Genomic DNA, 26234 nt, shown 5'->3' with positions numbered 1-26234 from the left:
ATCCTGTGTGTTTGTGGTTCAAATATGTGTGCAGAAGGTTTTGATTGGGATTAAATGTGCCGCTTGTTGATCTCTAAAGTTCCTGAATTGACCGTCGTCCTCTGCAGGTATCGAGCCCACAGGGAACAGAGTGCTGCGACCTGCTGTCTTCACAGTGGACACATTCAGCGCGGGTCAGGGGCAGGTCACAGTCTACCTGGATCATCCAGACGGCACAAGAGAGGAGGTAAAATCCACCTCCGCATTATAGAGTAGCATCTAATGACAGGCATAAACATATTTTGCTTTATGGATATGCATTTTTGTTCTTGGACTGTGCTGGGCAACCCAGAGAGCCAAAGTTTAAGGAAAAAAAAAAGTGAAATTGTGTTTATAGCTGTTTAACTTCACAAACGCTAAACTCATGGACCTGTGTGTATACTTTATGCTTTTACTTCCTTTTAATTGGTCCCCCTTTTAACTACCTTAAACTTGCATGACATCCACTTGCATTTGTGTCGATCAGCTGAATGCGGAGCTTAACGAGGGCAAGAAGACGTACAGTGTCACCTACATTCCTCAGGTCATGGGAGCCCACCAGGTAGGCTTTGTTTTGACTGTGAACACGTTATTATAATTGAATCAGGACAGAAGAAACCCACTTTCTGTGTATCGTGGGGCAAGTATTTATTTAAAAAAACAAAACCTAAAGGTTATTGTTCCTCTCAGCAGATGTTTAATTAGGAATTATAACTTGTGTAATACGCTAATTTGCTTATGTTTCAACAACAGAAAAACGACCAGCAGATAAAAGCAGTGTATTAGTCAAACCTTTGGAATTAGAAAACACTGTCACCTACCTAGAAAGTGTTAATTTTCACCACGTCAAGTTTTTCTATTCTACGACTCTGAGTGAAGAAGTCCAGAAATACATGGACTTTTTTTACTGTAGTGAAGATTTGTGGTTCGATGTATTTCTTATTAAGAAATTAACCTTTAAAGAAAATTTATACATATTTATACAGTTGTATTCAATTTAATTGGAAAATGCAGTACCAGTAAAAATAGTTTTTTAATTTGGATTTATTGGAAAAATTAATTAATGCCAGGTTTTTTTCTCATTGCTGTGTAATGAAAAGTTTTAAAATTACACGAGTTGTTTTTATGATATTGTTATTTATTATTATTGTTATTTATTATTATTGTTGTTATTTGTTATTGTTATTGTTATTTATTATTGTTATTGTTAGTTGTTATTATTGTTATTATTATTATTATTATTATTATTATTATTATTATTATGAATATTTTTTTTTTTTTAAAGCAGAATCTAGATATTTACTTTTAAATTGTTCTAGGTCACTGTGTTGTTTGCGGGCCAAGAGATTCCCAAAAGTCCCTTTGAGGTGAATGTGGATAAAGCGCTTGGAGATGCTTCCAAAGTCACAGTGAAAGGCCCGGGAGTCGAACCTGTGGGCAACATCGCCAACAAACCAACTTACTTTGACATCTACACTGCAGGTAAGAGCAGTCGGACACAAGAAGAAAAATCACTCTTTAAAATGTTTCTACATACAGAGGTGGTGTTTTTATGGAGAATCAACATTGATATTAAAAAATCGTCACTGTAGGTGCCGGTACAGGAGACGTGACAGCCATGATCAAAGATCCTCAGGGCCGGCAGAACACTGTGGAGGTGATGATGGAGGATAAAGGCGACAGCGTGTACCGCTGCACTTACCGACCCACGCAGGGTGGCCCGCACACAATCACAATCACCTTCGGAGGCGTTGGAATCCCCAAGAGCCCCTTCAGTGTGGACGTGGGCCCCGGTGAGTACATTGTTTTTCCCATTTATCTATTGCACAGCTTAAATCCTTTAAATGAAAGAGTCATCACCTGTTTACTTGTGCTGTCTCCTTCACTGGCAGCCTGCATGCCGGGAGCGTGCAGGGCGACAGGTCGAGGTCTCCAGCCGTCAGGTTTGAGGGTCAAACAGGTCGGTGATATCAAGGTGGACACCAGGAACGCTGGCAGTGGAGAACTGAAAGTGACAGTCAAAGGACCGAGTGAGTGCGGTTAATATCTTAGAAGCTTTTAAGAGAAGTGAAATAAGCTCAGACCTAATAACAAAGAGCCACCTTCAGAATCTCATTGGCCCAGTTTCATACAGACACTGCAGTTTTTGTCCATTTTCTGTTTAGTGACTTCACACCATGAAGCCCCCTGGTGTGGTCAGGACTTTCATGCTTTCTCTGTTGGAGGATGAACTCTGAGTGCTGGTAGTCTGGTCTTAATCACACATAAGAACCAGATGAGATGACGTGTTGTAATTTACTGTCAAATCAAGATTGGAATGATAGAAAACAGTATAATGTTTGAATCAGGCCTCAGTTTGTAGAGTACTGCAGTCCTCATTACACCACATAGATCTACTTTTTTCTCTTTTTTTTTTCTCTTTTTTTTTGTCTGTGACTTTAGAGACAAATAACTTCCAGGCTTCATGTTGTATCCACCGGCTCAGTTTCTATTGTATGTTTCTGGATGTTTGTTTTCCAAAATGTCACATTGCTATTTCAACTGTGATTTAAAAGCTTGTTACTCACTCGGTTTTATTTATATAGCCTCATATTACAGCACACAAGTTTGTCCCGTTCCACGATGTGCAGACATATCACATTATCTGTGTGTGGTTTCAGAGGGCGTCGAGGAGCCAGTGAAGCAGCTCTCCAGTCAGGATGGGGTGTTCTCCTACGAGTATCACCCCAGCAGTCCTGGGAAATACATCGTCTCCATCACCTGGGGAGGTCAGCACATCCCAAAGAGGTGAGCTTGTATGCTGCGTGTTTCACGGCATTACCTCAGCACATTACCTCATCTGATCTGAATGACTGGGTCTCCTGGGGCCTCAGGAGACCTCATGTTCAAGACCTCGTTTTCTTTTTGTCACCTTTCTGTGAAGCAGATTGCTTTTCTTTCTTTTTTCTTCCCTCTTTCCTTGTGTGAATATTAGTAATGGTGTAGGGTTTCTGAGAAGCAAAGAACATATATCAGAAGATGTACATGAATCTGAGGGATAAAACTGAACTGTGTGTAGTTCAGTCTTAAAATCTAGACCTCTTCACAGGTCACAGGTCAGAAATTTCCCTCAGCCTTCACATCTTTGGGGCAGGGGAGTTGAGAACCCCTTTAACAGGTTTCTGTTTTGTTTCATCCGGCACTCACCATTAGCTCGCTAAACTAAGCTCAGAGGAAGAAACTCCTTTAAATAAGGAATATAAACTATAGCTGATCTTGAATCTCACCAGTGTCTGTAAGTCCAGATGTGGAGAAGATGGATGAGCCGAGAGGCAAAACTCCCAGGCATAGGTAGTCCGGTGACCTCAGCCTTCACGTAATGCCTCTGTACTGCAGTGCTTTTATTCATTATTTCAGTTTAAGACTTCCAAATTTTGGAATTTTCTACTGAAGTGATGTCTGCCTGCCCTTTAAGATTGATGCTCAAAAGTATGTAGAGGTACATTGTTTTTTTTTGTTTTTTTTGTAGTGACCTCTTTGGCCCAGTAAGCATAGTCATGGTTTGTGCCATTGGTGGGCATAAGTTTCAAAAGGCTAAGACAAAACTGGGAAAGTGGAACATTTAAAGGGGAAAAACTGTAAATCCGCACAGGCAGTTTTATTTGGAGAGCAACAGACATGAACAGCAGACTCTGTGCACACACACTGTAACTGCAGTGTTGGGTTTCAGTCCTGTGGGGCACTGTGGTTGGCTTGTTTGTTGACAGTCTTTTGGGTGATTTCAAACTGTGTAGCGGTATTTAGACGCACGCACACACACACACACACCATGCTGTTTTTATGCATATGTTGTGACATTACCAAAACAGCAGCAGACTGTGTGATCTGATTTTTATTTTTTCCCCCTCTCCAGTCCATTTGAAGTAACAGTTGGTCAGGAGGCGGGGCCTCAGCAGATCAGGGCCTGGGGTCCAGGTTTGGAAGGAGGCATTGTGGGTAAACCTGCCACCTTTGTAGTGGAGTCCATTGGCACCGATGTGGGAGTGTTGGGTGAGTGATCACACCTGGTTCAGGTTCACCTGTATTTATCAAGCTGCTGCTGAACCAGCAGAAGACATCAAATCTTTTCACCAATCATAATTTCCTTCACTACATCCATAAACCTTCTCCCAAAGGGGGATTGGGCTTTGAAAACAAGTGAAGGGGTTAAAAATCATACGCTACATATAAAAGATGGATGTTGCCACTTCAGTACTGGTTGCAATTTTGAGCCTGAAATGTTACCACTGAATGTATCCAACCTGCAGTTCTTTACACCCTCACTAACTTAATCTAACCTGCTGTGTCTTCAGGTTTTGCCATCGAGGGACCTTCACAGGCCAAAATCGAGTGCGAGGACCAAAATGATGGGTCATGTGACGTTCGTTACTGGCCAACAGAACCTGGCGAGTATGCCGTCCATGTGACCTGTGATGAAGAGGACATCGAACACAGCCCCTTCATGGCCTTGATCATCCCTGATAACAACACTAGCTTCCCAGATAAGGTCAATGAGACTCTGAACAAACACGAGCACATGTTCAGGTGTTTTTAATTGAACAATGAACACTTAAGTTGGGGAATGACTTTTGTTTTGCGTTTGCAGGTCCAGGCTTACGGGCCGGGGCTTGAGAAGAGCGGCTGTGTCGTCAATCAGCCTGCCGAGTTCACTGTGAACGCTGAGCATGCTGGGAAAGGACCTCTGAACATCACAGCTCAGGTCAGAAGCAGAAATCCTGCCCCAAACTTTTGTGTGTGTGTGTGTGTGTGTGTGTGTGTGTGTGTTGTAATAATGCCTACCATTATAAACAAAGATTAGCTTAATATTTGTTCACCTTTAAGTTATATTTTTTAATTACTGTAAGAAAGTTTCCAAACATGACTGTGGGAATAAACGTGTGGAATTCGTTTTTGCATCCAGTTCCTCATAGTTTGATCATATGGTGAAGTTCATGTTGGTTTATGAGCTACATGTAGATGAACTAAATCAAAGTTCACAGGTTGCATGCAAAGTGTGTGAGTGCAGTTAAATGTTAAGACATTTTTGACCATTTGCCACTCAAACTGCTTAGCCATGGGGTGACCCAGTTTTTGAAGCTGTTAATTCAATGTGGTGGTGTTTTAAGTGTGAAACCCTGAGATCAGACCCAGGGAAGACTTGCTGCTTTGGGTCTGCTTCAGTGTCACCCTGAAGATGGTGGTGGGAGTCTGCTTAGCCCTGCTGAATAGACTGCCAGGAAATGAATGAACAAATGGATGAAATGTGCTTTTGCTTGATGTGGTTGTCAAGTTTGTCTGCCTGCTTAGTTCCTGGTGCTGTTGTCTGTCATGTGATTGAACTATGTTCATGTTACCTATGGTTTCATAACAAATCCTTCAATTAAAGAAACTTTAATCAGATTTCCCATTATAACAAGAGAAAACGATACCATTTAATTCATTCAAATATTTTTTTTTTGTACCCATCTTTGTCCTATTGATTAACTGACTTCCTGTTTGTTTGTCAGGACGCAGAGGGGCTTCCTGTGGAGGTCAAGATGAGGAGCAAAGGTGATGGACTGTATAGCTGCTCCTACACACCCACCTCCTCTCTCAAGCACACCGTGGCTGTGTCCTGGGCGGGAGTCAGCATCCCCAAAAGCCCCTTCAGGGTAAGCAGCCAATCACAGAACCCCGTTACTACAGGAAATGATAATTCCCTGCCCAAATCTGAGCATCTTGCCATGGCAGAAAGCATCAAGGTTGTTCAGTCGGAGCATTTAATTAAGACAGAGAGAGTAGAAGTTGTTCAGTCAGAGCTGAAGGTAAAAAGTACAGATGAGAGCTGCAAAACTAAGAGGCCTCTGATTATCATAACTACATCTATCGAGGAGAGGTACACCTCTTAGTTTAGGTGCACAGAGGTTCATCGTACAACAAAAAATTTAAGAAAAACTTTAAATATTATGAGAATTAAACACTTCACATGAAGAAATGGTAAACTGAGATGCATGGATAAGCCTGTAACTCAGTAGATTGCTCATTACATTTACATTCAAGTATCTGGTATTCAATATACCTTCATAAATGTGTTCAGTTGGACGTGGGAGGATATCTGTAGTTTGGGTTAGTGAGTTTGTTTTCTTCGTCAAGGAAGCAAACCTTTCTCTCAGCGTGTATCTGTAAAGCGTCACAATCATCAACAGATGGTTGTTAGAGGAAGGAATCAATATCTCGTGTCTGATCAAAAATTTAGAAGCTGAAATGTTTTTGATTTTTCAAATGTTTTAGTTTACACTGTTCTAATGAACTCCGTCATAGTAATGTTGTCACTGTAACAGCTGTTTGTCCTTCACATTATCACTTAAAACCCCTAATCTTAAAACTTGTTATGTAGACTCTTGATGTAACCAGTCTTCTGCACTGTAACCACTGTCCATGCATTTTTATTTTTTTTGTGTAACACTTTTTGGGTTTGAGTCCCACCTGAAAATCACTCACCTGAACCTTTCTGATCCCAGCTACAAACCAGCTTTGACGTATCAGCAGTCATCATCTCCAAAATGTCAGTACTCACCATATAAACCAGCTAGATTCATGGGTCATAACCCTTAAGAAGAATCCTAAACTGAATTTGCTCAAACTTTTTAGGCAGTGCTCACTAAATAGTCTACAATGTAATGACCCCTGTGGTGCTATATACCAATAACTATCAGTTTTGTGAGCCAAACTTTATTCTTCGGGTTACAGATAAAGCTCCAGTTTTGATTTAAAGAAAAAACAAACTCTTTACTGTAAGTATTAATGATGTCACAGAAACGAGGGCTGCTTTTTGGCATCTCAGATTTTGATTTTGGGCATGAAGTGAGCAGCAGCCTCATGATGACATCGCTTTCAGGACTACATTCAGCCTTTTTAAGTACATGCACTTAAGATTTAACTACATTTCTAATGTTTGGTTATCATTTAAAAGTAGACTTCTTCAAGGGGGTGGATCCTTTTTTAAAACCCTTAATGGGATTGGATTAGCAAAATACTAATGTCTTAGTCACAAAAGTGTTTTCCTGTCAGAAAATTGAAAGAAAAATGTTTTTTCTTTTCATTTTTGACAAACTAAAAATGTAGGAGAGATCATGCAAAAGCAACTCCCATCATTGGTATAAACGTGTCAAAGCCTTCCGGTGTAGCTGGTTTAAAAGATTTTGGATTTAGCCTCAGTTTACCAGAAATTATAAGACTCAAAATAATGAACTCTAAAGAATGACAGCATTCTTTAGAGTTCACATTTATACTCTGCAAAGCCAGAGAGGTTCAGATAAGTGAGTTTTTAACAGCATGTTTGTTGTTTTTCCCTCCTGTTAAATGTGTTCATGTTCAGGGAAAACCTTTTCATTCCATGTGTGTATTTAATGAGATCAACACACACTTTCAGTGTAAAGTTGCTGACGTGTGAAAGTCATCCACATCAAACATACATTCTGAACACAGATACAATTGACCCATGATTTTGAGTATCAGGGCAAAACTGAGAGTGAAAAGGTTTTCTTTTTCCATTCATGTTTACTAACCAGTCTGTAAACCTTTTATTTTACTTTTTGAAATCATTGTTTGAGTTGCTGCTGTTTGTTTTGAAGCAGTTTATCGGCTCTTTCTCTTTGATACAAGTTTAGTTCCACATACATTACACACAAGTCCCATGAGAAACTGCCGTAGAGTCTGAGATTCATGAAGATCCCAGCAAGCATGAAGAGCAGGCAAAGACATTCAGCTTGTTGCACGTCTGTTATCCTTTCAAAGTGTTTAGGGCTAGACTAGACTTTCAGAAGCTTTTGCAACAACCTGACTGATTTCTGTAGTGTTCACGGTGGTCCATAAATCACTTCAGCCGATGGACACCTTGTGATGTCTTAGTCACTGATTGTTCAGCAGGCTTGTTCTGAGCTGCAGCGACTTGCGTGCAGGCTTCCTCGTTCTGACTGCGCCTTTCTCGAATTTCAGTGAAGATACTTTGGGTGGATAAAATGCAAACAGACGCACCCAGCTCTCAGCACTGCTGGGAGCCTACAGCAGTGACACCTTTTTAATCAAACGTGTAGGAAAAGAATCCAGCATGGGAAAGAGGTTCATGGTTCAAATCTGGCTCAGTGTAAACTGTCCACTGCTGTGCTGGTGAGCTACAGACGAGGGAGTAAAGAATCTGTTTAAAAGCCAGAAACTGAAGCAGAAAGTTGATTCTTTTGTGTCAAAATGAGCTCACTTAGGCAGCTTCCATACACACATTGTATCTAAGGTGCAAAGTCCATCTCTGAATCCCTCTGGGAACTTATTTGGGCAGTTATTTTTAGAAGTTCTCTCGGATGACTAAAGCAGTTTGATTCCAGTGTTTACTGCGACATAAAGTCCACACCATGTTAGCAGCTCTTTTTATGCGGTCTAATTTACCCACTAGTGAGTGGACATGGTGTCTGTCGCTCCCTAAGCCGAACGGTTTACCGCTGCCTGCTGTGTGTCAGAGCGCGTATCGTTTATCTCCCGGCTTCTTTTGTGACTAATCCTCTGGAGTAGTTGCAGAATAAATCAACCTCTACACCCTTTGACAGTCTGCTTGGGTTGGGCTTTAAAAACAAGTCTGAAAAGAGCACTCATCAGCTTAAACACAAGTTGCAGAAACTGTTTGCACTCATTGCACTGATTTCTACTTTTATTATATAGAATGAGTAGATTTCCTTTTTTAAACATCTGTAGTGACTTAAAATCCTTTAAATCAGCTTTTAGAAGTTTGCAGAATTGTTTTTTTTCCCCTCCGTTGGCGCCTCATTTGAGATTTCTGTGCTTGCATTTTTGTTTTAAAATATTCCCAGTAAATCTGTAACTAACGTGTTTACTGAAACCAACTTTAATTTCAGTCTGTACTAAAACAACAAAGCACTTAAACACTTTAATTGCCACAAGTGGAAGTTGATTTCAAAATAAATGAACATTTTATTTAAATGTTGTTCTGTGTTTGGTTCATTTCTTTTTCTTAGGCTTTGCTCATTCAGTTTCTTTCTTTCACTCGTTCACTGATTTCTTGTTTAAAGCAAAACAAAGTACAACAAAATCTAAACGCTACATGCAAATGCAGGGAAAGGGGGAAGTGACCAAAGACCAGGCAAAACAAAGTCAGAATCCTGAATCGGACCCAGTAACTGTAGCTGTGATGTGGAATAATTATTGTACAGTCTTGCACTGGAGATGTTATCTAAATGGCACAAAGGACATTTAAGACTTTGTTTCTTAAAAAACAAAAGTTTTTATGATGGTGGTAAAATTTTAATATCACATCAAGACACTAGAGTTTCATATGGGATCAAGTTGATGATCATGAAGTAAATTTATGGCATTTATTAGTTGGACTTTTCCCCCTTTTTAAATGCCAGAAATTCATATTGAAGTCCCAGCAGTTAGTTTTCTGCACCTGTGAAGTTGTTAACCTGCACTTAGGCAATTTACTGTGTTTCACTTTTCATTCAGTGTCTTTTTATTATCAGTTTTTAGTTTTATTAGAAATGCTCTTTACTGTTAGAGTAAAATTGCACAACTGTGTACATTGTAGATGTGATCTGCCTGTAGAGAATTCACTGTTTAATGCCACCACCCTGGTTTATTGCTACACCTTTCAGATGCTTTTTGGAAACATTGAATCCTCCTCACCTGCTTTCCTCTTAAGTTATAGCTGTGTGAAGCCAGCATTAATAAACGTGATGTTGAAATGTGTTGCAGTAAATATGCTAAGAATAAATTTAAAAAATGAAAAGCTGTGCATCTAGTTTGGAGCCTTGTGGTTCTCTGTATTATAGCATTCATTGTCGTCTTAATTTTATTTTATTTCTACAAAATTTGACTGCCTCACATCCTTAAGGAGATTGAAATAAGTGATGTCACTTCCTGTTGGTGCCCGTAGGTAAATGTGGGTAAAGGCAGCCACCCCAACATGGTGAAGGTGTTTGGTCCCGGAGTGGAGAGGAGTGGACTGAAGGCCAACGAGCCCACACACTTCACTGTGGACTGTTCAGGAGCTGGAGATGGTAACTCGAACACACTAAGAATCATTTAGACAGGAAATCCTGACTGTTTTATCACACTTCAAAAGAACTTGCTTAAAGGGGATGTGCTTTTCTTTGGCTGGGACATTAACATGTATAACCTTAAACAGTGGTGGATCCACTTGTACTTCTGTGGTGTCACAGAGTAGATATGCCTGATGTGGCCATTAACCAAGATAATAGCTTCTAATTTAGACCCAGAGTTGGGGGGGGAGAGAGAGAGAGGGAATTGTAATTTTGTGCTTTGTATTTGGTCAAGTTGTTTCACAAACTTTGGGGTTTGAGTGTTAGGAGTAAGCAAGGTGTGTTCTGTTTCAGTGTCAGTCCAAGCAGCAGTTTATTAAAAGCTAACAAAGTATCACAACCGGTTTTGATACCAATATGCCGGTTCAACACCAGACTTCAGATTTGGATATTCTAAAATGAATCTACTGGAAAAGATTTGAAGCAGAAAAACTACTTCCATGAACAAGTTGCGCTGACTGTTCTGTGACGTTCGAGAGAGTAGCCGTCTCCTTTTTTTTCCCTCTGATTTCATCATCAGAGGGTACCCACTCCTACATTCATTTCCATTCTGCTGCATCTTATGAACTCTTATCTAAACTTGCACTTCAAACAAGTCTGAGGACGACTAGTATTTGTCACTGCATTAATGAATAGAGACAAAGCACACGTTCAGGTTTGAGTGTGCATATATTCTTTTAATGTGGTGGGGAGCATGTTTAGGCCGGTGCATGCGGGTGATGAAGCATGATCCTGTGTTACTACTCAGGAAGGGTCAGATGGATGAATTTCCTGTTGGGATGTTTCTGCCTTGAGATCATTGCCATGACATACCAGAGGAAAGAGAGGGGGGGTCGGGGTGTAGGGTATATTACTGTAGTATCATTCAAAGGCTACATTCATTTTAAAGTGAATGCACATGTTACAAACAATGTGTTTGTTTTTTTTTTTTACTCTGCTCTGTGCCAAAAGAGCTGTTGAAATTCAATTCAGCCTGGGGGCAAAAAAGTAAACTGCTCTAAAAGGCTAAAAGAATTATTTGCAAATGCTACTAGAATTTATTTATTTTCAAATTATAGTATCAGTATGTTCAAACTGGAGAAAGTAACACTTATGTAGATTTATTTATTTTTCTTCTTCCATGTCATTTTCATGACAGGAAACGCTTCTTTTATGAATCCCCCCCCCCCCCCCCCCCCACCAAAAACACACAACTTTGCCACAGTGGTGATGCTCATATTAAAGTGTGTGTGTGTGTGTGTGCGCACATAAAAACTGCATTTGTTTTAATCTTCTAGAATTAAATTCTTAAACATTACAGTATGTGCAGTGGGGTAATTTGAGCTTTTTCTTTGGGACAAGAGAGAATTGTGAAGGTCATCTGCTAACACTCTGTATAGAAAGAAAAAGGGTTTCTGAGGGGTTTCTCAGGAGTGGTTTCAGGTTATCAGTGGTTTCCCTTCAGGGGTGGGCAGTTTCTGTTGTCTGACATGGTTTCTTGTCCTTTTCTTATCTCTCATACTCTGAATTCCTCTGTTGTGATTGATAGCTCGGGTCTTGTGCTGCAGGGAGTGCCGATTGTGTTGCACAGGTGGCTTATTGTTTATATTAGAGTTTTTGGCAATGCACCATCCCGGAGGTGTGAAGTGTTTCTGAGAAGAGACGATTGACTGAGGAGCAGAAACTGAAGCAGGCAGCGCCACCTTGTGGCAGCCGGTGTATACACTGAAACGATCATCGGCCAAGAAATGAGATTATTTGGAGTCTGAGTCATAACTGTATGTTCACGATATGGTTATGGTCAACTGTGTTTGTTCAGGTGATGTCGGCGTTGGGATTAAGTGTGACGCCAACATGATCAGCGACAAAGAGGCTGACGTGGATTTTGATATCATTCCCAACGCCAACGACACGTTCACAGTCAAATACATCCCTCCTGCTGCTGGAAGGCTCACCATTAAAGTCCTGTTCACTGACAAGGTACAAACACACTCCTGAAAGGATCGCCCTCTGGTCTGAGTGCTCGCTGTCCACAGTCTGGAGTCAGAAGTGATCACATTTAGATGAGTGTGGAATGCAGAGCATGATTTACTCCATAAACTGCCTGCAAAGTACAGATAATTTCTATCAATTGATAAAATACTAATTTTTCCCCTAGTGTTTTAAGTCTGCTTCAAGTCAGATTTGATGAATTTATGAGTGCCAAAAAGACATCTTTCTATTTTAATGTTTTCATCATTTCTAAGTTGCTAAACCTGCTCTGATTCCTACTTGTATACCACTAGTGAAATAGCTCACTTTTTTCTACAGGAGAAGTCTGATGTTGGTGAAACACAACATAGAAAAGAGCGAGTGTCTTTTAAAATCTGTTTGACCTCATGATTTAAGGCTTGTATGAAGAAATGCATCGATTTTTCTGCGTTAAATATGACGTGCCAATAAATGTGTTTACCTTTTTGGGCTTTTCTCTTTTCGCTCCATAAGCTATGCTATAGAATGTCCACTTTTAAGAAAAAAAGGTCTTACTGTGATTTTATTCTGGTTACTTAACACAGGAAGTTCCTCAGAGCCCCTTCAGTGTCAAAGTCGATCCTTCACATGATGCATCAAAGGTCAAAGCAGAAGGTCCTGGACTGGCTCGCACTGGTGAGAGAGTGGATTTAATGGGACATTAAATTTATTAGAATAGGTCTTAAACAAAAATCTGTCATTGAGCCCAGTCTTTTAAATCAAAGGTTAGTCCTTGATATGATCTGCTATTTGTAGGCGAGACTGTGACAGTATACAGAGAGCATTATTACAAGTAACCCCTTCTCTTATTCTGTCCAGGTGTGGAGAGCGGAAAACCGACTCATTTCACCGTGTTGACTAAAGGAGCAGGTAAAGCACCGCTGGACGTTACCTTCTCCTCTCCCGTGAAAGACTTTGACATCATCGATAACTACAACTACTCTCAGACTGTCAAGTACACACCTGCACAACAGGTACATCAGATTATTTCTAGTGCTTTTTATATTTTGGCAAAACCGAACACTTAAGGTTCGTCATGTCAGAGTGTCACAGATCTTGCAAACTGTCCAAAGTCATGATGGTAAATGAACATAGTGCTTTTAGTGTTTGTTCCAGAGTAAATGATCAGTTTCTTTGCAGGGGGAGATGACAATCGTGGTGAAGTTTGGAGGCGACCCCATTGCCAAGAGCCCCTTCACAGTTGGAGTCGCTGCACCACTGGACCTCAGCAAAGTCACTGTGGATAACATGGATGGAAGTAAGCTGACTTCCTCTTCTGTTAACTTCCTCAACTGTTTAGAAAAGTTCTCTGGCAAAGAAAGAACACAAGTTATATCTTAAAAATAAATAAGATTTTGTTTTTCTGACATGAGCAGTAAAGCATAACAAATGACTGTTTATGCTTCTGCAAAAAAAGAATATCTGCAGATTTGCTGTTGGTTCTTTTATAACATGCAAGGAACTTCAGGATGGTTCCTTCCCATTTCTGGTACATGAGTCGTTTGGTTTTGTGTTTTGTTTTTCTTTTGTTTTTGCTTCCAGGGTCTAATGAGAATTGATGAGTACTTTTCATCGGAGATGAAATCAAAGTTAAGCATTGTACAAATGTTTGACTGTAATTAAAGTTACAGTGACAGTCAACAGAAATTGTACAAGAGTGATCTGGATGTTGAGCTCCCGTTCTATCAGTCATCAGTTTTAGTGTTTGTTTTTTTGTTTTTTGGCCGTTTGGCTCTTTTGCCATCAGAATTATTGTCTAAAGGCAAAGAAAGATGCCCAAAGGATTTACTTTACTAAATGGACCATCCCAGCCTTGCCGTAATGGTCTATTTGATTCACCTTTTATTGTTTATTTTATTTTCACTTGCTAAATACGGGACAGACTTAACTGGGGAAAGAAAGAGGGGAAGAAAAACAGCGGAGAAGAGGGACGGGGATGAAGGGCAAAAAACAAAAACCAACAAAATAAGCAGACAAAAAATACATATATCGATCACCTGTTGAGAATGAAAAAAGAAAACGAGCAGAAGAAAAAAGAAGAGCAATACAATAAACAACATCGCAATGATGTATGGGAATATAAAGGTAAATATTAAACATTATTGTGCAGCACGTAAGATCGACAGTGCACATTGTGCTTTGAGCTGGGAGCCAAAAAGGGTGTCGTTTGTGGGTGTGATCACCCGTGTGTACACCTGTGAGCATGGACGCGCTTGTATTTAAAAGGTTCCTTCATGTAATGATCTGCTAGAGGGTGTGGGGGGGCCACAGCCCCGTCCTCCAGGGCATGAAGCAGGTATGGAGGAGAGCAAGACTCCAGACATCCAGAGGCCCTCAGAACACAAGAGACCAAGGAAGCCCAACAGAGGGGCAGCCGCGCCACTGTCCCAGAAAGAGCTGAGGAGAGTCCCAGATGAGGGCTCACTCAGCAGCCGCGGAGCAGAAGCCAGGGGGAGTTGCAGTGACGTGCCCGTGAGCTCCGCCGGCAGCCAGCTGTGCCAGAGTGACCGAGCCCCGGGCCGAGAGGCCGAGGGCACCCCACCCCCCGAAGTGGCCCGAGCGAGCCCCAGGCTCCAGGCCATAAGCAGCCACCAAGGAGTGAGCCAGTGTGTACCCGGGCGCCCACCCCCGGACACAAAGAACCACCAATGCACTGATGTCTGAGGGCGTCTGTCAGGGGAAGTGGTGGGGGGAGATAGGCCTCCATACCTTAGAGGGCCTGAAACCAGTTTTGGTGTTAACAGAAAGTTTCTAGGTACTTCAGGAGCAGCCACTTATAAGTGACTAATGTCTTTCAGGAGTGGAAGTTAACCAGGAACAGCAGTTCATGGTGGACACAAAGGGTGCTGGAGGTCAAGGTCACCTGGTGGTAGAACTGGTGAGTGTCAGAGAAACCTCATATTGACCTGTGTGGTGAAAAATATAACTGTTAGTAAGAGTCAGTCTTTTTATTAAGGTTGGATAAGGAAAATACTTTTTCCAAAAATTTTAAATTCTGGAAAATCTGTTTTCTTTCTGCATATGTGGTGTTAGCTGAGTCCCAGTCAGCAGGCAGTACCTTGTAAAGTTGAGCCTCAGCCCGGTAAAGCAGATGTCAGTTTGGTCCGTTACACCCCCACAAAGGAGGGAGTGTATGCTGTTAACGTGTCTTATGATGGACACCCCATCCCAGGAAGCCCCTTTCCTGTGGAGGCCCACCTGCCTCCAGACCCCAGCAAGGTAATATCAGTTTGTTCTGTAAGCTGACAATTTTACTTGGTCTGTTTTAACATGTTAGACACCTCTATGATTAATAATGCGTTACATCTTGTTTTAGGTGAAAGCCTTCGGTCCTGGTCTGAAGGGAGGCTTAGTGGGGAACCTGGCTGAGTTCACAATCGACACCAAAGGTGCCGGCACTGGAGGTCTGGGGCTGACGGTGGAGGGGCCGACCGAGGCCAAGATCGAATGTTCAGATAATGGCGATGGGACCTGCTCAGTCTCCTACCTGCCCACAGAGCCTGGAGACTACCTGGTTAACATCCTGTTTGAGAATGTCCACATCCCCGGATCGCCATTCAGAGCTGACATCCAGATGCCCTTTGACCCCTCCAAGGTGGTTGCCTCAGGATCGGGCCTGAAGAGAGCCAAGGTGAGTCTGCAGGGGGAGTGAAATCTGGATGAGTGCAACAAATATGCTGCTACAACACTGCTTCTGAATTTCTCTGCAGCTCAGAATTTTGGCTTGTTAATCTTAAATTTGTAAAGTTAGCTGCTCTTTTATGTGGTGATCTCTGGGTTTCAGTAGGAATGCAGAACCACCTCCTCCCCACTTCACCCAGTAATATGTTCCAGTCTTTGTTGTAGCAGCATTTTCCAGTCTTAGTGGGAGTTTCCGTCATATTGCGCAAAAATCTTCATAGCTTTTGACTGTATGGTGTAATTTCCTCCACTGGGTGTGTTACAAGCAGCGAGAAATGTGACAAATTGACCTGCACTTGATCCATGATGGCAGCCTTTCCTGCTTTTCTTACAGCCAGTGGATTCATTCCTCTGTTTAGGGAAGGTGTGTGTGAAGTGGTGACTTCTGAAAAGTAGTGCCAGTCAAAATGTGTGACTAACTAGGGAATGAAAAAGGGTGTCCCACATGAACTGAGACACCCGGTCAGCCAATATGTATGTGGTGGACTCTGCTGAAATGCAGCCAGGAAGAAATTTTCAAGTTCCTCAGAATTTATTCATGCAATAGGCACAAGTTCAGTTTTTCATTGTTCGAAAGTTGTGCTGCTTTTTAAGTTCCTTAATCTCATCTCATCCTGTCCTGTGTCTGCTTTAGAGTCTGACTCATCCTTTAAAATACTCTTCTGTCCTGAAAGTCATAAAGTCTGATCCATGTTACTGTCTCTTCAGGTTGGGGAAACCAGTGTTGTAAATGTGGACTGCTCTCAAGCTGGACCGGGTGAACTCAGCCTGGAGGCTGCGCTAGATTCACCCCCAAGCAGCCCTACTGGTTCAGGCCTGGGCTCAGGTAACTATTTAATTCAGTCATATAAAAGTTATACATGTTCAAAAGCACATTTAAAAAGCTGTATTCAAATAAAGGCAGAGCCAGCCATTATTCACTGTTTATGAAAATTGGGATTTAGAGACTTAAAAGAATACTTGATGATCAGTTATTTCAAGTGAAGAAAGTTTCCATTTCGTCCCCTTTGCTTCTTTAACATGCCTCACCAGGGGGTAAGTGTAGAGCTTATTTAATATCATGAAATATGGCTGGGAAGCTGTCGTTTGGCTTTGTCAACAGACATGTTCATTGGTGAGATTTTGTATGTTTAAACTCCAGGTTTTCTGTTTTAAAGCAAAAAATTTTGGTGGTTCTCCATGTAGCACAAATTCTAATTTCATATTCCAGGTGCAAAAGCGAAGACTGAGATTGTGGATAACAAAGACGGGACCTACACGGTGACCTACATCCCTCTGACTTCTGGCATGTACACCCTGCTGCTGAAGTATGGAGGAAAGACGGTCCCTGGTTTCCCTGCTAAGGTGATGGCGGACCCTGCTGTGGACACCTCCAAAGTCAAAGTGTTTGGACCTGGAGTGGAGGGACAAGGTACAGTATATATTTAGTTTGATACAAATCCAGTTTAGGAAGAATAATTAAATGAGTGGTGTTCAAGTTGAGCAGTACTGTTTATTTTTTCCTGTTTGGTTTCTTTTGCTTTGCATTATCCTGCACAGTTGAATATTATACAAGTTAGAAGTCATAGAAAGTGAATTATACAACTTAATAGCATTCGCTACAGTGGTTAATGAACCTAATATGATCATCCCAAGCACACGGCTGAGAGTACATAAGCTCCACCCACCTGCTTATGTTTAATTGAGGGGCAGCCAATCACAAAAGTTTTTTAAATAGGGTGGCCTTACAGGGGGAGGAGATAAAATGGCTTATGTCAGACTGGGTTTAATTGAGAGACTCCACTATTGTGCTGAACTTTGAAGTGTTAATATTCAATGCTTCTCTTCATTTTTTGTGAATTGAAGAATTTTGTGTTGAGGGACTGTGTATTTTATGTAGTATAGTTTTTAAATCCCTTTGTGATATCGGGGTAATTTCCAACTTGATAAAACTCCTTCATAAGTCAACAGGTAGAGATGACTTGACAGCCTGAGTAAGTTTGGTGATGATCAAAAAACCTCTTGTGCCCAGTCAGTTCTGCTTAAAACACGCCTTCCTCTGTTTCCCTCCCTCCAGCTGTTTTCAGAGAAGCCACCACAGAGTTCACAGTGGATGCTCGTTCTCTGACCCGGCGGGGTGGCGACCACATAAAGGCGGCGGTCAAGAACCCGTCTGGAGCTCTGACAGACTGTGTGGTTACAGACAAGGCCGATGGCACCTACTGTGTCGAGTACACTCCTTTTGAAAATGGTAACGCATCCAGTCAGAACTGAACTGCTCAACATAAAACCTTTTTGTTGTGAAGTCCGTTTCATTTGTGTCAATCTTTATTTTAGGCGTCCACAGCGTCCAGGTTCTGTATGATGACACTCCAGTTCCCAATAGCCCATTCAGGGTTTCTGTGTCAGAGGGATGTGACCCGAGCAGGGTGGTGGCTACTGGCCCCGGGCTGGAACAAGGCCTGACTGACCAGCCCAACAACTTCAACATCTTCACCAGGTACTGCTGGGCAATAAAGTATGCACATATATCCTTATAAATAAGGAGCAATAAAGTAGATAACTGTATGAGTCAGTAAAGATTATAGTTAACTGACAGAAAACTGAAACTACACTTTTACAGGGAATATTTAATTTAAGACTCTTTGGTTATATTTTTAAATGCACCATGTGTGACGAGGCATTATGCCTTTTTGTTTCAGTCTTTTTTTTCTTTTTCTTTTTTTTTTTTAAGCCAATACAAACAAAAGGTAAACATTCTGTCATTTGCGCACAACATTTGTGCGCAAATGACAAAATTGGCAATCAAATCATGTAAATCATCCTGTATCATCTGCAAACATTTGAACATTTTGGTAGATAATTAAAGTACAAATAATTTGGATGTGGTGTTCCTTCAGAGGGGCAGGTATTGGTGGCCTTGGCATCACTGTGGAGGGTCCATCAGAGTCTAAGATGTCTTGCACAGACAACAAAGATGGCAGCTGCAGTGTGGAGTACATTCCCTTCACACCAGGAAACTACGACGTCAACATCACCTATGGAGGAGAACACATCCCTGGTGAGATGATCTTTTTTTAATTTTTATTAATTTGGTTCCCTTACTAGCATAATAAGCTGTAGCACAGGGGATGGTTAAACCTGTAAAGCGTGCAGGAAAAACCCTACCTTTTTAAAAATGGAAAGACAAGCATTCAGAAACAGTTCAGAGTAAACCAGGTGAGGTGTTTCAGGCATGTCCACGCTGGACACAGAACACGCTGGAAAGATTATTTCTCTGAGCTAGTTTAGGGAACACCTCAGCATCCTGAAGAGTTTGAGTTTAACAACCCTTGTAGTTTATAAAACAACTTTCTTTGAGTGTATTTCATCTTAAGACCTTTAGCTTAGACTGCTGCCCTTGCAACTCAAAGTTGGATAAGGAGTGAATGGAGAAGGCATTTCATTTGTTTGAGACAATTTTCAACTGCAAGTTAATCACATTTGAGTCTTTTGTGTGTGAGTTGGTTAAAATAGGGTGGAAAGATCAGTATTTCTGGACCACAGTGGAGCTCTGTGGCATAGATAAACAGGAACTGGCTCCAGATGGTTTGGGTCAGTTTTCTGAGATTTGTTGACAACAGAAAGAGAGAAGAATTTAATCAGACTTAATTCTGGTAATGTGAGAAGGCTCATGAATGGAGGAGGAATGGTTCTCATCAACATGAAAAACAGGAATAAACTAATTTAGCACAGCTTCACTAAGCTGTTTCACATGCGTTCATCTCTTAAAGATCTTTAATGTCACTTTAATAACACTTTGTTGCCTTTTCTCTCATTTGTACCTATAAACAGATGCTAATGATAAAAGGTGCAGTTAATGTTTAGTTGACATTACAAAAATGCTGTTATTGGTTGTTTGAAGACATGTTGAGGGTTTTGGCTTAATGTTTTAAAGATGTCAGTTTTAAATTTCTTCGACTGTGGTCTGAAAAGTTCTCATGTTTCTTTGTTTGACAACTTTTATGCGATGACTTTGTTTCTGCAGAGTCATTCAGCAGATACTGCAGCACTGTTATCTCTGTAACTTTGCATTTGTGGAGTGATTCACAGACATGTTGTCAGACAGTTATCCAGTATCTAGGAGTGCATTTTATTAGCATTTATTAAGAGGTGGCTTCACTCTGCACATCTGTCTACATGTCTGTGATGTCTCTGCTGCATGTGCTACAAACATTAAAGTGTCAAACAGCACGCTCTGCTACGAGTCTTGCTAGTTGTGTTTACACCTAATTTATTTTTCTGTACTTAGGGAGTCCATTTAAGGTCCCAGTTAAGGATGTGGTGGACTCTAGTAAGGTCAAAGTTTCTGGTCCTGGAGTGGCGTCAGGAGTCAGGGCCAATATCCCGCAATCCTTCACAGTGGACTGCAGGAAGGCCGGCGTGGCGCCCCTGGCTGTGGCAGTCGCTGCTCCCAAAGGCATTGCAGAGCCTGCGGAAGTGACTGATAATGGAGACGGGACTCACACAGTGTCCTACACGCCGTCTGTGGAGGGACCGTACTCGGTGGCTGTAAAATATGCTGAGGAGGACGTCCCACACAGGTACACAGCTGTAGCAGTACAGCAGCAGAAGGAGTTGGGCAACTTTGTGAAAATGTATACATTTGATTTGTTCTGGTTTGTTTTAATTGAACTGCTGACACCTCAAATGATGGACTTAAGCTAAATTTAAGATTATATGAAACTACAGTGACTGATTATCCAGAAAAAAATGCATGCAAAGCAGACCTTTTGAGTCGATTCACTCTAACAGCCAGAGGTGAACACTGTATTACTCTATCGCTGGTAATTTTTGTCCCTTTGATATCTGCTTGCTGTTGTGGTTCATACCGTTGATCAGTCTTTACTGTCTCTGATCTTTCAGTCCCTTCAAGTTTCGGGTTCTGCCCACTCACGATGCCAGCAAAGTACGAGCCAGCGGCCCCGGGCTGACCAGCGGCGTCCCCGCCAGCTTCCCCGTTGAGTTCAATATCGACGCTAAAGATGCTGGCCAAGGCCAACTGAGCGTGCTCATCACGGTCAGTATCGCACACATAAGCATACACACACTAAAGTCGACCCCACACAGATTGTTATTCACTTCCTTCCTCTTCAGGACCAGGATGGCAAACCTAAGCAGCCCAGGATCCATGACAACGGTGATGGTACATACCGGGTATCATACATCCCTGACCGTGCTGGCCGGTACACCATCGTTATAAAATATGGTGGCGATGACATCCCAGCATCACCTTACAGAGTCCGTGCCACAGCAACTGGTGATGCCAGCAAGTGCACCGTGACCGGTATGTGATCGGAGTCTGACAGAAGGAATCTCATTTATTTGTAGGAGTCTGATTAATTCACAACGTGTACTTCTCCCAGGTTCGGGCGTGGGTCCCACTGTGGCCATTGGTGAGGAGCTGAGTCTGGTGGTGAATGCAAAGGGTGCTGGTAAAGGGAAAGTGAGCTGTGTGGTGGTTCAGCCCGATGGCACAGAGGTGGAGGCCGAGGTGCTGGAGAATGAAGATGGCACCTTTGACATCTTCTACACTGCGCCAGCTCCTGGCAACTACGTCATCTACGTCCGCTTTGGAGGGGAAAACATCCCACGCAGTCCCTTCAAAGTCACGGTGAGAAGAGAACGCATATTAGACAAACACTTTGAAAGCAGATGTCGCGGTCATCCAGAGTATCAAACATGTCCTTGTACACTGATTAACCTCATCTTAGTTTGACTGTTTGTTTTGTTTCTTTGATTTTCCTGCTCGTTGTATTGGGCATTTCATCGTCTTTCCTTGTTTGTGTGGGAGGGATCATTTTCTCCACAAAGTCATGTCACAGTGGAAGAAATTTTATTTGAACTGATGCGTATTTCAGTCTTAACAAAGCAGCTGTCTTTAGGCTGCACAGACAGATAAATGGTATTTCTTGAACTCTGATGTGATCAGAGGTGAAGACTACATTTTAAGTGGATTAAAAAAATGGGTTGGCTTTTGTGCTTACAGCCAGAGCCTGCCCAGACCATATCAGGGATATCTGACATCATATCAGATGGTGTTTAGAGCAGTCTGATGCCTAAATTTTTGGCTGGACAATAAAGGCCGAATGCACAATGGTTCTGCTTTAGAGAAACTTGCATAACTAATTAGAAATAAATATCCTGAAAAGGTCCTCAAAAATGGAGGGCAAAAAAAATATAGGAAATTGATGCTATTCTTCTCTTATATTCCTAAAAAGTTTATTCCAGCCTGATAAGTGGGTGGAAATATGAGAACTTGATGTAATTTCTTAATGTTAAGGACAGAACACGTAAGATGTTTCTAGCCATTAATGGAAACTGCTGGTGGTGATCGCAGGTGTTTGCTTTCCACTCCAAACATAACTATGGACTTTGTGTAAAGAGACTCCCACATGTGTGTGAGATGTGTTAATCCTTACTGTCATGTCACCAGGCTACTGATGAGGTACCCATGATGAAAGGGCAGACATCTCTACAGCAACGGGCCGCTCCCCCTGGGGCTGGCTTCAAGCCATGGGTACCCCATTACACACACTTACACATGTTTTTAAGCCCTTCAGCAGATCGTTAGTGTCCTTTGGAGACATCTGATTCCAACTTTATTCTGCAGCAGAACAATTGGCCTTAAACTGGGGTTAGAAACATTAATTGGTTCATGATTTGAATAATAATGGTAATGGGGAGGGTTACATCTTACCAGTTTGGGCATAATCACTGACTCTAGTCTTTATTCGAGTGAGCTGCAAAAGAAATCAGATGTTTTAGAAGCTCTTTGGAGGTGCAGGTCTGTCAGTAAGCTTATAGACACAGATATTGCAATGTTCTTCAGCTCACCTGAGCGCTGTACTAAGTTATTCAAGCAGGGATCTTTCTATTATCTGGATTCCTTTAGCCTCATATTGGATCAGCGGTCACATGAAACTGGATATCCACTCACTCAGTTAACCCACACGTCATGACTTTTTCTACTAAAAATGATCACCATGTTCCTTTTATGATGCAAGATAATATACAATTGTAATTATAGTTGATACTGATAAATCTGTTGACAGCTGAGAGCTTTCATCCTTTGGAATAGGCTTTATTCTTAAGACCTGTCCATTTTCATGTGACCGCTTAGTCTGATCACTCTGTCAGGATGGCTTGAACCAGATAAGAGAGAAATCCTGGGAATGTTGAACCTGCCTTGTAGTACAGGCCCCAGGGTTGGTTAAGGCTGTGCTGCAGTGTGTGGTTTAGGTCGTCTTTTTCACTGTTTGGAGGACAGTATTTATAGAACACACTTTATATTCCCACACACCCTCTCTGTTGCGGGTGAATGGCTGCTGGTTGAACACTTAACTTCTCTCTCACTGCACTCCTTAGTGTATTCACTCAAACACTTTCTTTCCTCCATGCCATCGTTCACAAACCACCATCTGTGTGCGAGATGCATTGCACAAAGGTGTTGTGGTGGTAACCTTTGCTCCTCTTCTTTCTTGGTGCACTCTTCATCACTGTGGCTGCATCAGTCACCCCATCATCACAGTCATCCACCTCTTCCTTCCTCATCCTTCCTTCATTGCACAACTCCTTTTCAGGATGCCCTTGTGTGGGCGGGGCTTGGAGGCAGCATGCTTGCATTTCAGGTTGCTGAGAACATTTTATTTTATTTTTTCCCCCCTCACTGACATGCTAAAGTCTGTCTTTGTGCCTGTCTTGTATTCAGGTGAAGTCTGAAAGCTACCAGCTAGATGGTACGAGCGTTAACGGCAGTGGCTTCAGACCTTTCGACATGGTGATTCCTTTCGCACTCAGGAAGGGAGAAATCACCGGTAAGGAAGAAAGGGATGGATGGTCTCAGTGAATTTGTGCTTATTTGAGGTGTTGAGAGACACAAGGTTTTATCATAACAAAAAAAAGCACCAGCAATTCTAGAAAAATTTTCATAAGTTATTTAAAACTTCACTGCACACGGTAAGTGATTAAACACAAGAAATGCAATTTATTCAGATCAGCAGAGGCTGAGGACACATTTTCAGCTTTCTGGGTTTCTCTGCGGTACAAAACCTGCATACTCTGCCACCTGCAGCAGTATATTATTTTTTTTGTGTGAATCGACAGATGTGAGTAACCAGTAAATTGAAATGTGGATGAGACATTCATGGGTTAATATAATCAGTTTAGTTATTAGAAATGACACAGTCTGTACAAACTAATATGTTAAAGGGGATCAGAGTTTAAGACACTGACCAATAAATGGACAGTCTGACTCTTCCATTATAAAAATGGCTAATCAAGAAACTTCTCTTACAGGTGAGGTGTTGATGCCTTCAGGTAAATCCGCTCAGCCTCTAATCACAGACAACCTGGATGGGACGGTCACAGTGCAGTACTCTCCTACTGAGGCCGGTCTGCACGAGATGCACATCAAATACAACGGCACACACATCCCAGGTAAACACATACACTCATGTGACATTAGCACCATGATTAGAACCCTTATAGTGATAACTACTGAGCTTGCTCCTCACAGGGGCCTCGGTTTGTCAGGATAAATCTTGGTGGGGTGTATGAATTGAGTTCTGAAGTGGCTGGTTGGGTTTACTGAGGGCTCATGAATTTCACAGTATTATTACTACTACTACTGCAAACTTAGTTTGCTGTAATTAGGTTCACTCTGTGTTGCAGAATCTCCCCTTCAGTTCTATGTGAATCACACCAGCAGTCCCAACGTCACAGCTTACGGTCCTGGTCTGAGTTATGGTGTCGCCAACAAGTTGGCTACCTTCACAGTCTTCACAGAGGACGCCTCTGAAGGTACGGGTTATACATTTTATTTTTCATTATTTAACAGTCTGTTTTGACTCAGTTCAGTCTCGCTGACCAAGCCCGTCTCTCTCTCCAGGAGGTCTGGACCTGGCTATCGAGGGTCCGTCCAAAGCAGAGATCAGCTGTGTGGACAACAAAGACGGGACCTGCACTGTCAGCTACCTGCCCACGCTGCCAGGAGACTACAACATCCTGGTCAAATACAATGACGAGCACATTGCTGGCAGCCCGTTCACTGCCAGGATTACCGGTCAGGCACCAATGCACAATATTAGTACTGTAAATTGTCTACCAGTGTAGCTTGTTAGCTCACTTGTTTAAAAAAAGTTGAGCTTGTTTAAACAAGTGATTATTTTGCTACTGATGTAGACATTAAATCAGATTTTTTTTTTTAAACATTAAAGAAATGGGTTTTTACAGTTCTCGTCTCAATAATTTAGCCACTGTAGTCTACACTGTGTTTGCTATATTTTGTCATCTAACACTTTACCTTCTTACTTCTGTTCGTCTTTCAGAGGACAACCAGCGGCGCTCTCAGGTCAAACTGGGCTCGGCTGCAGATTTCTCTCTGGACATCAATGAGACGGACCTCAGCCTGCTCAGCGCCAGCATCAGGTCGCCCTCTGGACGTGACGAGCCCTGCTTGCTGAAGAGGATGGCCAACAACCACATCGGTAAGATCCACAAAGGCACATTTGAAACAAATGAGTACAACATTTACCGAAATTGCTCCTCTCACCTTCAACTCTTTTCTCCTCCTCACAGGTATCTCCTTCATCCCCCGGGAAGTGGGCGAGCACCAGGTCAGCATCCTGAAGAATGGTCGTCATGTCGCCAACAGTCCCATCACCATCATGGTCGTCCAGTCTGAGATTGGCGACGCCAGTCGAGTCAAAGCTCACGGTGACGGCCTTGTCCAGGGAACCACCTTCAGCAACTCGAGCTTTATAGTCGACACGCGGGAGGCTGGTCAGTGTCAGCCTGTTCTAAACAATGCATTTATTTTCTAATATAAACTCAAAATTCTTCCTTTGAAGCACTAATAATAATGACATCAATGCCAATGATGGCGATCTGTTTCCAGGTTATGGCGGTCTGGCTCTGTCCATTGAAGGTCCCAGTAAAGTAGACATCCAAACAGGGGACATGGAGGACGGGACCTGTAGAGTCACTTACTGTCCGACCGAACCTGGAAACTACATCGTCTCAATCCGCTTCGCTGAGGAGCACGTGCCAGGTAGAGAGGAGCAAAAGTAGCTGAAAAACAGTTTGTTCAGTGTTCTAATGAAGCGTGCAACTTAACGAACGTGTGGCGTCAACAGGAAGTCCGTTCACAGTGAGGGTGACGGGTGAGGGTCGTATTCGGGAGAGCATCACCAGACGACAGAAGGCGGCGTCTGTCGCCAGTGTCGGGAGTGTGTGCGACCTCAGCCTAAAGATACCAGGTACACAGACGTTTGGTGACTATGTTCATGATGTTGCGTGTGTGTAACACAAACTTCAGGAAAAATAGAACCAAATGGATTTTTTTTTGTTTTGGGCCGTCTCTCTAAGTAGATCAGAGCTGCTCTCTGTCTGAAACTCCAGCTTTTCCCAGTTTTCCTCGCT

At 42.2% G+C, this 26234-nt stretch overlaps 1 protein-coding gene across 8 annotated transcripts in view; it reads left to right on the top strand.

Moving 5' to 3' along the window:
- Window positions 1-26234, top strand: part of flnba (filamin B a) — a 63840-nt gene that overhangs the window by 31352 nt on the left and 6254 nt on the right. For 2 of the 8 annotated variants that reach the window (XM_026167366.2, XM_080301214.1), the window contains exons 6-41: window positions 108-226; window positions 506-580; window positions 1338-1500; window positions 1611-1811; window positions 1911-2048; window positions 2679-2805; window positions 3911-4047; window positions 4350-4543; window positions 4643-4756; window positions 5544-5687; window positions 9959-10082; window positions 11923-12083; window positions 12659-12749; window positions 12933-13087; window positions 13254-13371; window positions 14912-14991; window positions 15147-15332; window positions 15430-15744; window positions 16503-16620; window positions 17005-17205; window positions 17851-18024; window positions 18111-18273; window positions 18674-18834; window positions 20065-20356; window positions 20679-20832; window positions 20910-21099; window positions 21179-21426; window positions 22249-22332; window positions 23524-23629; window positions 24111-24251; window positions 24486-24614; window positions 24703-24876; window positions 25142-25300; window positions 25392-25595; window positions 25711-25863; window positions 25949-26071. In XM_026167366.2, the coding sequence (XP_026023151.2) occupies window positions 108-226; window positions 506-580; window positions 1338-1500; window positions 1611-1811; window positions 1911-2048; window positions 2679-2805; window positions 3911-4047; window positions 4350-4543; window positions 4643-4756; window positions 5544-5687; window positions 9959-10082; window positions 11923-12083; window positions 12659-12749; window positions 12933-13087; window positions 13254-13371; window positions 14912-14991; window positions 15147-15332; window positions 15430-15744; window positions 16503-16620; window positions 17005-17205; window positions 17851-18024; window positions 18111-18273; window positions 18674-18834; window positions 20065-20356; window positions 20679-20832; window positions 20910-21099; window positions 21179-21426; window positions 22249-22332; window positions 23524-23629; window positions 24111-24251; window positions 24486-24614; window positions 24703-24876; window positions 25142-25300; window positions 25392-25595; window positions 25711-25863; window positions 25949-26071 (5616 nt within the window). Of the gene's footprint in view, window positions 1-107; window positions 227-505; window positions 581-1337; window positions 1501-1610; window positions 2049-2678; window positions 2806-3910; window positions 4048-4349; window positions 4544-4642; window positions 4757-5543; window positions 5688-9958; window positions 10083-11922; window positions 12084-12658; window positions 12750-12932; window positions 13088-13253; window positions 13372-14911; window positions 14992-15146; window positions 15333-15429; window positions 15745-16502; window positions 16621-17004; window positions 17206-17850; window positions 18025-18110; window positions 18274-18673; window positions 18835-20064; window positions 20357-20678; window positions 20833-20909; window positions 21100-21178; window positions 21427-22248; window positions 22333-23523; window positions 23630-24110; window positions 24252-24485; window positions 24615-24702; window positions 24877-25141; window positions 25301-25391; window positions 25596-25710; window positions 25864-25948; window positions 26072-26234 lie in introns of all 8 variants that reach the window. The other 6 variants (XM_026167367.2, XM_080301215.1, XM_026167363.2 and 3 more) reach the window with 3 other exon arrangements.

Source organism: Astatotilapia calliptera, chromosome 5 (genome assembly GCF_964374335.1).
Source record: "Astatotilapia calliptera chromosome 5, fAstCal68.1, whole genome shotgun sequence".
NCBI lineage: Eukaryota > Metazoa > Chordata > Actinopteri > Cichliformes > Cichlidae > Astatotilapia > Astatotilapia calliptera.
The sequence above is the reverse complement of the archived record's forward strand: the minus strand, read 5'-3'. Positions and strand labels throughout refer to the sequence as shown.